The following is a 12,747-nucleotide window of genomic DNA, read 5'->3' as shown; positions in this document are numbered from 1 at the left end:
CCTGTTTACTTTCACTGAAGCCTTCAAAACGGCAGGAGTCTACACACAGCGTGCAAAACAGCATGTTGTTCAATATTTATCTACTCCAAGTCCAAAACAATCCGCTGGGTTTCACTTGTGATGGTTAGCAGTGCAGAAACACATTTAAATGCAGCTTTAAATGCAACTCCACCTGCCGTGGTAAAGCTCTACGGGATTCAGCCCAGATCAAATCAAGTTATGAAAATATTTCAAAACATTTAAATCAAAAAAAAATTTAAATATATTTTTTTCACTGAACAGCAGGTTGATCATAATTTTTATATGAAAAACAATCTCCAAACTATGCTAAACTAAACTGAGTTTAAGATGAAGTAGTTTGGTAATAAGGATAAAATTCTGTTGCCTGTTATGGTGGATACAAGTATAAAGTAGCTGAAAGTTCTGGTGTACTGTATTTGTAGTAGTCAGTACAGAAAATGGAGCATTTACTGTAGATCTTGTCCTTCTGAACCGCTGAACAATGGCAGTGCTTAGATCTTAGATCTGTAGCCGACTCTGACCTTTAACCTCACTGCCGTGGTGGAAACGATAAAAAAAGAATATTTATGTCTGTTCTACCCAACCTTGCCTGTCCCTATGGCGTTCTGTGGCATCAGCAGCAACACAGCACTGACAAAGCAGCAATGACTGAGAATGAACAATAAAATGTGACCTTTTCACAAACCCCTACATCTTCTAAGGAGACACAGACGTTAAAAACGTGAGTACAGTTGTAACTTTCAGCATTTTTAACCACACAGTATCGCATATTTGCAGCAAACCAACTACCATCGCAGCAGTAATCTGCAGGGACAGACATGTTCAAGTGTGGCCAATGAACTCTCTCCCTGAGAGAAAGCTCCGTCATCCTTTCCACTGTTAGCATATCTGCTACCACAGCAAGATGCCATTTGTCACACTGGCTCACAGACATGCTAAATTTAGACATACTCACAACAACAAAGATGCGAACAAAAGCTTGCAACAAATGCTTCTGTGTGCTTTCCGTAAAAGACATAATTTGTATAAATCACAAAGGTTATACGTCTTCATTATTGGCCCTTCTAAGAGCTCCCACTTTCACCTAAAGCATTATGCAGAGAGAATCTCTATGAGATATGGAATAAAGTGAGGTTTTGTGTGGTAGGCGTTTCATATTCAGACCGCTAGGCCTTTCGGTTTCTTGGCTTGAATCCCATTCTAGTGATGAGATCAGATAGTGATGGGTGGATATCGACTGTAACAAAGACAGCGAGTACAAACCGAGTCCACAGTGCAGTCTGTCCCAGACAGGTCCAAGTGGACCAGGCAGTTAGGCTGGGCCAGGAAGAGGTACAGGTTCTGCATGGGAAGAAGGAGAGAGACTTTAAGATAGTGTTAATATTTCTGAGTTAAGGATGTACACAAGTAAACATCTGCACAGTCAAGGGCAGTGGTCATTGGATTAATTGATACACTCTCACATGGGAATTAGTTAACATCATTAGAACCCAGTCAATGTAGGATTTTTAAGACCAAGACCAATGCTGATGTTTAGTGATTTAAGTCTGATATTCTGATATCCTTTTCTTTTTAGATTTTCATTTATCAACTGTTATAAATGCCAGTACAAACAGCTGCTGATATATTGATAAATCAGTCCTGTTCTGAACAGTATCCTGCATTTTGACACCGATCTCTCATCCCAATCGATCGCAGCAGATAGCCGACCCTCCCTGAGCCTGGCTCTGTCTGAGGTTTCTTCCTGTTAAAAGGGAGTTTTTCCTTTCCGCTGTCGCCAAAGTGCTTGCCTCATAGGGGGATATACGATTGTTGTTTTTTTCTCTGTATGTATTATTGTAGGAGCTACCTTACAATATAAAGCGCCTTGTGATTTGGCACTGTATAAATAAAGCTGAATTGAACTGATTGGATATAGAGAAAATGACTGATTTTCACTAGATCACAATGTCAAAATTAATCAGTAAAGTGATCTAAACTTGAGTATAAACCTATATTACATATTATATTATAGACATAAAATGTCTTAATTATATATAAGCATGTTTCACTTGTTTATGTGTATTAGTATAAATACTACTATTAATATTTGTAAAATCTGAGATTTGCATCTGCAATACCTGGAAAAACCCTCTAAGCAACTCAGCTAAACTGTGACCTAAACACACAAGTCAGGGTATGGATTTAAAAAAAGAAAAGACTGACAAAGCAGCTAAGGCAACAACGAAGGAGTGCTGAGCTTCAGAGGCTCAGCCTGAAAGCCTGAAGAGATTGTGGAGGCAGTAGCAACTTGCTAGGCGCTTCATCTTCCACAGTTTTATGGGGAAGTGGAAAAGAAAATTATCATTCTTTAAAAAGCGCAGGCATCTCAGCTACAGTTTGCCAGGAGGCACATGGGAGACTCTGAAGTAGGCTGGAAGAAGCCCCTGTGGTCTGATAAGAGACCATAAGGCCTTCAGAATCTGCAGCTGGGCTGAAAAATGTTTTTTCACTGCGCAAACTGACTGAACCTGGTCAACTCCGTCAAAGAAAGTCAGAATCAATATTTATGTACACATGTTTTTTTTTTACATTTCCATCCTAAGGTGGCATAACAGCAGCACTAAAAAAATGATGATTTTCCAGTTTATCAGAATTAAGATATTGTAAACAGTGTAAGTAACAGAGGCCTGAGAATTTTCCATGCAATGATACATTGACTCTTTCCTGATGGGCAAGTGTAAAAAATCTTTATTATAATATTACAAGATTCCTCCCCCCCCCTCCTCCACTCAAGATTTATTACAGTAAGCGTGCATTAATATATTTGAATGGGAACACACAATGCAACAATTTTTGTGCCTTACTGTAGCGTCCTCTCCAGATAAGACCCCAGGGTTTTTGCTAAGGTCCAGATGCAGCAGAGAATTGGAATAGTCGTCAGCTGAGCACAGTGCCTGGGACAATGAAACCACACCTGGGGGGGGGGGGGGGGGGGGGGGGGGGGGGTGTTGATAAAGGATTAAAAGAGAAGGGATACAGTAGTTTAATTTAATCACTTATAATCTTTTTTTTTTCAGGGGGCCAATTTAATGCTCTGGACATGACATATCATCAACTGAGGAATAAAAAAGCTGAAGAGGTGAAGAAAAACAAAACAATCTGTGGCAAAAAAATAAAAACTAATTGAGCAGAGACTTGTCAGTGCATGGCAGGCTTGTACAAAAAGAGCTTTCAGAGGAAGCCAGCCACCTTTTACCCACTATCCCAGTTTCCAAGTGCGCCCTGAAAGCCAAACAAAAGTATGTATAAATCAGATCACTACACAATTACAGCCACAGGCCTGATGGAAGCCCTCATTAAAATCCTCATTCTGCAGCACACAGCACCCCATGTCAGGTTACAGCTTAAATACAGACACAGCAACAGCACTGGTGAAACATCTATGAGAGCCAAACAAATGCAAAGCCTACAACTACCATTTCTCTGTGCTGTATTGAATCTAAAATATATCACTGATAACAACCAACAGGAAGTGTTTTTAGCACTAGAGAGGAGGGTGGAACAAGACAGCCATTGCATGTGCCTATCTGAAGCTGGCAAGGCAGTAAGCTGTTCATCCCTAATTTGTAGCGATTAGGAGGGAAATGAGGGGAAGAGGGGGCAGAGTGTCTAATCCACCCCACACTCTGCCTCAATCCATCTATCAGCTGCTTGATTCTGCTGCAAGCACAGACTTTTAGAGGCCAACTAGTCTGTGTGACATTGTCAAGTGTCTATAGAAGTAATGGTGTGAGAGTTCCTGGGATGCATCAGCTTATTTGCATGTCTGATTAACATCTGAGAGGTGACGTAAGCATGTGTTTATAGCATAAGTGTGCATACGGGCTTTGCTTGGCATAGGTGTTTTAGAGACAGAAGGAAGGAGGGGGAGCGAGAGAGATCTATAAATATTCAACAAAAAGTGCTCAGCCCCTGCAAAGTCAAACCCACCTACCAACACCCAACATTCAAGGTCAGCATGATCGTTTCATTCTCCCAAATCACTGTTTCAACCCAGTGGCTTTTAAAACGGCACCTAGTGTGGTCTTCCCATTCATAACATACAAAAGCAGTCAAGGTCACTGTCTGTAGCATGAAGTTTGCATTTAGCTATACCGTTAAATTAGGGATCTCCTTGCCTATTCTGCATTGAAAATGAGCAGAGCAGTAAATGCACAAGCAGAAGATTTGAGAGGGGGGAGAACTTGCAAGCTAAAGAACAGAAAATATATTTATATGAGTATACATGTATTGTCAAGCAAGTACAGTGACTACAATAAACATATTAATCATTTAGCACATTTAAAAATAAGACTTACAGGCAAAACCAAGATAACAAGTCTCATTAATCGATCTCAAATGACTGTTACATCCCAACTATGCTAGTTAGCTAGTTAGCTTTAGCCAGAGTTTGATTTCCTTGCTTTCCTGGCATTTCACTACTTGATAACAAATTGAATCTTGGATCAACAAGATAGATCTTTTTCATTGAAATGGGTCGGGTTAGTTTAATCCCTCAGGAAAGCTGTAGCTGTATCTCACCAGCTAGCTTTAACCCTGACGTCACATTAGCTTGTAAAGATTAGCCTGTTTGGCCATTAGCTTTTTTGTAGTACTTTTGGTTTTTATTAATTTAATTCATTTTTTTAAATTTTATTGTTGTTACAACATTGTGTGTTTTTCAAGTAGTATAATAATACTGCTCTCTGTAATGACAGAAACGCCCATTATATCAGCTAAATCAGATAATCATTACCCATAATGCCATTTAAGATCAGGAATTACTTGTAATTTGCAATAATCATCAAAGAATAAGCTAAAAGCATATGGAATTACATCTGTATTAACATTATCCTTTTGAATCTGCTTTAATACTGTTTAATATATTGTTTGGGATAAAAGCATTAAAACTGGGACACTCTGCTAATACACAGGATTTCATGGAGAATACTTTTTTTATATAAATAATCGACCACTTTCAGTTTTGACCTGATTATTATTTGTTGGATTGATTCACGTGGGACATTTACTGGTCTGCATTTCTGTTTGAGCAATTGTCCGTTCAAATGCAACTGCATTTAGAGCAGCAGGCCACCATTGTGAACCTGGCTTACAGCTAGCTTTTACAGACAATTTCCAAGCTGTCTTTGAGCAAGACACAGTGTTTTGTACTGCTTTGTGTAATGTAATATGAACTCACAATGATAAAAATCTGTGTTTGTCACACAGTCAGCCACTAGGGGCTGCTGTGTCTAATCGCTGCACACTTACCCTTTGAGGAAAGTGAAGTCTTGGAGAGGTTGAGGAGACGCAGGCCCTTGTTAAGGCGACACACCTGTTGAATAAGGTTGGAAACTCCTGGTAGGAGGAGGGGTGGGGGAAGACAGAGAGGAAAGTCAAGTCATCACTTAAACATAAGAGAACATATATTGATCTATCTACACCAAAGACATTAAATGAGCAGTTCAGTGACAAATCACAAAAATGCCAACAGACTTGCTCATTAACAGTGAATTATGAAATGGTTAAGCAACTTGTAGATACTATGTTGGGCTCTGGAAAATGGTGATGGAGAACTGATACATATTTTTTGCAGGTTAAATGAGAAAATACAAAGCAATTGATCTGAAATGTTAGCCTATATTAAATAACATTTTGGTCATTCCATGTCAGTTCACCAAATGTCTCACATGTGACCGGTTTAGATTGGATATGATAGTGGAGCAGTGAAGGGCTGCAAGTGGGATTCAAACTGGGCTGCTGCACACTGGCCATGTGGCATGTGATCACCTGCACACTGACCACCTGGAAAAAAATATTTCAATGAATGAAGGTAGGGGTGTTTTCACATATCTTTTAGTATAACTTGTTTAGAGGCCGTGTTAGAAGGAAATTACATAGAAAACTACTTGAGATGGGTTATTGTTATGGTAAATATCTGGTACTATGACTCTGTAACTATGGACTCTGAGAAGAATGAATCCTTGAAGTCACTCAAATATCTGAATGTCCAGTCTCTGACAGCAGATTTGCAGGCCTAAATCTACAATTTGCAAAATATGCATTATTTAATTTAGACCCTTTAACTTAAAACCAGCAAAATTGAGAAATATTACAAGTTATTAACAATGCTGGCTGCTTTAGATGAATATTAGTATTTCAAATATTCATATTGGGAAAATGAGAGAACACCATCACAAATTTTGGGTATATTAACAGGAAATTGCTCTTAAAATGAGAGAAAGAAAGGTACGTACCTGGAGATTAACACTAAAGTTGAGGTTTTGTTTTTTTTTTGCATATTTAAGCTTCAAAATCGGCTAAACCATTCATCATCATATTTTCCATTTGCATGAGAAGATGTAAATAAAATATCAGTCGCATGTCTGCAAAACTCCTGCTTCTACTGCAAATCGCAAATGTTTCCAACAATGTTTGAACCCAGAGAAAGTGACACATCAAGATGGTCATGTGGACCGGGAACATTCTTACTCATTTCAGCACCACTGCATTCTGCTCAGGTCAGACTTTCAATAATGCTCACACAGTCCTATTTTACAAAAAGTACATCACATTGGTAAAGATTTCACTGTCGCTGGCATCGATTTCAAAAGGAGCACATTCTTCACATTCCTCTCCACAGTTTCAATCTCAGTGTTGGTATTTCATGCTTTCTTTGAATCATTTTTTCAGTAGGGGCATAAATCTTAAAAGGCTTGCTTACAGTACATCCCTGCATCTATATGCCCTCACAGAGCTTATATATAGTTTGGCCATGTAACATTAGACTCCCTTATGTATGTACTCTCCAAACCATGTCCTTGTAATTCTAAAAATAAATAATAAATAAAAACCCAACTGACATAATTTACAGCCTTAATTTTTAAACATATTGCAGTGACTAATCCACATGAGCACCTTGTACAAAAGAGTTTCAGCTCAGCAGTTTCATTAAATATACTGCAGCCATGGAGATAATATGAAAGGCTTTGCTTTTATTAAAAATGGAATTCATTGAAATGCCAAAAGTTGTCTCCTAGTTCGTGTCTCCCTCGCATCCTTTTTTTTTTTTTGTTTATTTGTATTTAGAGTAGTTTTACTTTAGGCAACCGCACACACAGACTGAAGGTCATCCTTTGCTGTAAAGATGTGCATTATTGTGATAAGGTTGCAGTCATTTTACAGCTCCAATCACAATAAAGTAAGTATGTGGCCCGCCCCCCCGACACTTGTCCCTTGTGAGGTGAGTAGAAGTGACAAGTGTCAGACGTGAGGACAGAAATGAGCTAATAAGTGGCGTTTGCATGCATATAAGGTCTGACTCTGCACACACACTTCAGGCTGCCTGAATTGTATGGTGTTATTTTTGTGCCACTATTCTGTGCGCACATAAAAAAAAATTGCAGGTGCAAGTGTTGCATTTTGAGGAGAAATTTATTTTGAGCAAAGAAAAGCCAAATTTCTTTGCTCAAATGAACAAAATTCATTGCTGCGTGCAAATGAATTTTGCGTTCAAAAAAATGTATTTCAGTGTTTGCTATTATCCACACCCACACACACACACACACACACACACACAATAGCAGCCCCTCTCGCTCAGTTTTTGCACTTGCGCTCGCTCGCAATGTGTTGCTTGCGCTTTCAACATTTCTGCCCGTGCGCGCTCAACTCTTTCTGTACACCGTTATATTTGTGCCACAAAACCAGCCAATCACAGACTTGGATGCAAAAAAATCTGATTGGCTGTTTTGGTCTCCAATCAGCTCGAAATGACGAAATGCAATATCCCAGAATCCATTTCGTCCAAAACTCAAACGAGGCAGTGGCGGAGGAACACAGAGTGGCGGAGTTTAAAATATTACTCTTTCTGGGTCACAAAATAAACTTTTAAGATATTTTCATGTGAAAATGGTGCTGTGTAACCTTCAAATATCTGCTTGATTCATCAAGACATCACATATTTGCATAAGTGTTCTAACGTTTTCGGAGATGCCTGTTACCCACCAGCTGACCGCATTTGCCCGGTGGGCCGATGGTGATTTTTCCTTTTTATGTTTGTTTGTTTGTCTTTGTTTGTCTTTGTAACAGTATAAACAATGAAAGGTGGTGGATTAGCCAGTTGGTCATGATCAACTCTGGGCTGGACCAATTACAATACATCCGTATTGAGGGGAAAAGGAATCCCGGACTTCAGGTACAATGAAAAAGACACAAGCTGCCCCTTCTTCTCTCAACCTCTCCCCTCCCTCTCCTGTTGCTACTTCAATCATGAAACTGATCAATGATCAGCTGATCGTCTCTCTTGTTTGTTTATCGCCCACTTTGCGCCAGAAAGAGGAAATCAGCAGGTGTCGCGCTAAACAACAGCAGCACGTTCAAGCTTGATAAGCTGTTGTTAGAATTTATTGGCTGGTCTCCAAGACCAAAACAGCCAATCAGATTTTTTTTGCATCCAAGTCTGTGATTGGATGGTTTTGTGGCACAAATATAACGGTGTACAGAAAGAGTTGAGCGCGCACGGGCAGAAATGTTGAGAGCGCGAGCAACACAATGCGAGCGAGCGCAAGTGCAAAAACTGAGCGAGAGGGGCTGCTATTGTGTGTGTGTGTGTGGATAATAGCAAACACTGAAATACATTTTTTGCACGCAGCAATAAATTTTGTTCACTCAAATTTGGCTTTTTTTTGCTCAAAATAAATTTCTCCTCAAAATGCAACACTTGCACCTGCAATTTTTTTATGTGCGCTCAGAATAGTGGCACCAAAATAACGCCATAGAATTGTGCGTGTTTATTTTTCACTTGCAGAGACAGATCACAAAGTGGCAAAGTGTGTGTGTCTGTGTGTGTGTGTGTGTGTGTGTGTGTGCAGAAAGGTCTAAGAGGTTCGGATTGTGTGGTGAGCGGTGAGACCAGAAAAATAAAGGATTTCTCCACAGTGAAAGACCAATCAAAACCTACAGCTTGAAATATATGAAAGAAAAAAATGAGAAAAAACAGACATAAAAGAAAATAAAAGGTTCTGTGAGGACAGGGATTGATTCTGAATTCTTTGAAAGCAAACAAAAGCTGTGAAGTAATAACATGGGGCAGAAACCCCCCCCCACCCCCCAAAAAACTATCAAAGTTGCCCTGAGAGAGACAGCGGGAGGAGGGAAGAAGAGTTCATAAGAGTCCAGGTTGGTACCTTGGTTGTCTAGTGTGTTATGAGCCAGGTTGAGAGAGTGAATCACAGAGGCTGGGTTCTCTGATAACGCAGATGCCATCTTCTGTGGAAAATCCCTGTGGACAACATTAAAAAGAAAAGTTTTATTTCTGCAAAATTGAAAATTCAATACCGATCTCAGATACTGACGAAACAAATCTCCTGTCTTACCTCAAAGCACTTTACAATAATTCCAGTGTTTTGCTTAAACGTACCAATTAATTGATAAAGGTACTTTAGATTTTTTTAAATTAAGCTAGCATTGCTTTTGCACATGCTTCAAAAAATGTAATGTAATTAAATCAGGTAAACTTTCTAATATTTCAAATTCATCGCATTTCAGGCCATTTTTGTTTTCATTTTGACAATTGGGTCTCATAGTTAATCAAATTCAGAAGTCCAGCATCTCAAATTATTAGAATATGTCATTTCAAGCTTAAATAAAAAATGGTTCAAAACATATAAACATGCATCTTTTGGTTTAGCTCAGCACACTTAGCTGCAATCATGGGGAAGACTGCTGACTTGATAGTTTTCCAGATCATCAACATCCTTCAGGAGAGTAGGCCATGAAAGCTCAATGCTGAAAAGGCTGTCTGTGTGCAGAGGTCTGTGTCGAACAGTATGCATGGAAAGTTGACTGGGAGGGAAAAGTGTGGCAGGAAAAAGTGCACAAACAGTCTTGAGAGAACTGTCAAGAAAAGGCGAGAACACAGGAGAGCCGTGCTGCAAGTGAACTGCGGCTGCTGTCAGAGCATCAAAAGTCACCGCCCACAGACGTCTTTAAGAAAGGAGCTACAAATCTGTCGTAGTCCTCATATCGTTTCACTCCTGAACCAGAGGCAATGTCAGAAGCATCTTACCTGGGATAAGGAGAAAAACTCGGCTCGTGCTCAGTGGTCCAAAGTCTTCTCTTCAGATGAAAAAAAGGTTTCATTTCTATTGAAAATTAATTTTCTAGAGTTTTGAGAAAGAGGAAGAGTGGAGAGCCACAAGTTTGTAAAGTCTGACAATATGGAGTGCCACGTCATCTGCTGGAGTTGCTGAAGATTGGTTCACTGGTCTACCAAAAGCCTTCAGGACACTTTATGCTTCCATCCAGCATCTCCATCAGCTTTATGGAGATGCTGATTTCCTTTTCCAGCAGGACTGGACCTGCCTGACCACAGTGCCATAACTACTACCAAATGATTTGCTGACTGTGATACTGCTGTGCTCGATTGGCCAGACAACCCTCCTGACCTAAATCCCACAGGGAATCTATTGGGGTATTATTAAGAAGAAGATGAGAAGCACCGGCTAGCAAAGCAAGCTGGTCTTCAATAACGCCTCAGCAGTGGCACAAGCTGATGGCCTCCATGTCGCACAGAACTGATACAGTAATTGCTGGTAAAAGAGCCCCAATCACACATCAAGCTGGACATTTCTATATTTAAATCATCTTTTATAACAAATATTGTTATAATATGTGATACTGGATTTCTGATTTTCATAAATATTGAGCTCAAAATTAAAACAAAAATGCTTGTACACTGAACAAAAATATAAACGCAACACTTTTGTTTTTGCTCCCATTCCCCATGGGATGGACGTAGAGACCTAAAATTCATTCCAGATACACAATATAACCATCCCTCCCAAACAGTGGTCACAAATCAGTCCAAATGTGTGGTAGTGGGCACATCTGCTATATTGAGATAATCCATCCCACCTCACAGGTGTGCCACATCAGGATGCTGATCTGACATCATGAGTAGTGCACAGGTGTACCTCAGACTGCCCACAACAAAAGGCCACCCTGGAATGTGCAGTTTTGTCTCACAGCAAAATGCCACAGATGCCACAAGCAATGAGGGAGCGTGCAATTGGCATGCTGACAGCAGGAATGTCAACCAGATCTGTCGCCCGTGCATTGAATGTTCATTTCTCAACCATAAGCCGTCTCCACAGGCGTTTCAGAGAATATGGCAGCACATCCAACCGGCCTCACAACCGCAGACCTCGTGTAACCACACCAGCCCAGGACCTCCACATCCAGCAGGTTCACCTCCAAGATCGTCTGAGACCAGCCACCCAGACAGCTGCTGGAACAATTGGTTTGCACAACCAAACAATTTCTGCACAAACTGTCAGAAACCGTCTCAGGGACGCTCAACTGCATGCCCGTCGTCCTCATCGGGGTCTTGACCTGACTCCAGCTCGTCGCCGTAACAGACTTGTGTGGGCAAATGCTCACATTCGATGGCGTCTGGCACGTTGGAGAGGTGTGCGCTTCACGGATGAATCATGGTTCACATTGTTCAGGGCAGATGGCAGCTGAGAATGTCCCAGTTCTTGCATGGCCAGCATACTCACCGGACATGTCACCCATTGAGCATGTTCGGGATGTGCTTGACCGGCGTATACGACAGCGTGTACCAGTTCCCACGAATATCCAACAACCTCGCACAGCCATTGAAGTGGAGTGGACCAACATTCCACAGGCCACAATTGACAATCTGATAGACTCCATGCGACGATGTGTTGCACTGCATGAGGCAAATGGTGGTCACACCAGATACTGACCGGTTCTGGGTCCCCAGACCCCCAATAGCGCAAAAAACTGCACATTCCAGGGTGGCCTTTTGTTGTGGGCAGTCTGAGGTACACCTGTGCACTACTCATGATGTCAGATCAGCATCCTGATGTGGCACACCTGTGAGGTGGGATGGATTATCTCAATATAGCAGATGTGCCCACTACCACACATTTGGACTGATTTGTGACCACTGTTTGGGAGGGATGGTTATATTGTGTATCTGGAATGAATTTTAGGTCTCTACGTCTATCCCATGGGGAATGGGAGCAAAAACAAAAGTGTTGCGTTTATATTTTTGTTCAGTGTAATAGTCAGTTTACATCTAAAGATTATGGAATTTATATAAGTTGATCTTTTAAAAAAACAGAAAATTTCAAGAAAATTTCAAGATTTTCTATTTTTGAGATGCACTAGTACAACTTATTCTGTCTTTTAGCCAATTGGTAGCTTATTCTCAGCTGACCAAGGCTAGTTTGAACAAAACTCTGATGAACAGATTACAGCCAAGCAAAGTTAGCTAGTAAACTTGCTCCATCTAACTTGTAAAGAGTCAAACATTTCCCTCTGGAGAGAAACAAGGACTGTAAATAATTGACTTACTTTTGTCTGTCGGCTACAAACACCACTCAGAATGAAAGCTAATGTTTATCAATGTCCACTGCTTCCCAACACTTCTGCACATATTGCTCATCCACAGAACAATATGTACACAATGGCAGAACAAATTAATTATACAGTAGCAGATTTATAAACCCCACAGGAACATCCTAATATATATATATATATATATATATATATATATATATATATACACATATTCATTAGTGGAAGTTTAACCACTTGGAACAAGATGTCTCCTACAGCCCTGAAAGCAAGGCAAGTTTCCAAGTTAGTTTGACTTCTGGAGTTTGACTGGGTCCCAAA

General features: G+C 40.3%; 1 protein-coding gene across 5 annotated transcripts in view; it reads right to left on the bottom strand.

The window, feature by feature from the left end:
* Positions 1-12,747, bottom strand: part of carmil3 (capping protein regulator and myosin 1 linker 3) — a 102,579-nt gene that overhangs the window by 50,854 nt on the left and 38,978 nt on the right. For all 5 annotated transcript variants that reach the window (XM_086270574.1, XM_086270572.1, XM_086270576.1 and 2 more), the window contains exons 11-14: positions 9,228-9,322; positions 5,314-5,400; positions 2,868-2,977; positions 1,285-1,362 (exon numbers count right to left, since the gene is read on the bottom strand). In XM_086270574.1, coding sequence (XP_086126700.1) covers positions 1,285-1,362; positions 2,868-2,977; positions 5,314-5,400; positions 9,228-9,322 — 370 coding nt within the window. The remainder of the gene's footprint in view (positions 1-1,284; positions 1,363-2,867; positions 2,978-5,313; positions 5,401-9,227; positions 9,323-12,747) is intronic.

Source organism: Aulonocara sp. 'chitande type north' Nkhata Bay, linkage group LG18 (genome assembly GCF_057382095.1).
Source record: "Aulonocara sp. 'chitande type north' Nkhata Bay isolate Kocher_YH1m ecotype deep benthic linkage group LG18, A_spYH_male_GT1.1, whole genome shotgun sequence".
Classification (NCBI taxonomy): domain Eukaryota; kingdom Metazoa; phylum Chordata; class Actinopteri; order Cichliformes; family Cichlidae; genus Aulonocara; species Aulonocara sp. 'chitande type north' Nkhata Bay.
This window is presented reverse-complemented; position numbering and strand designations above follow the sequence as displayed.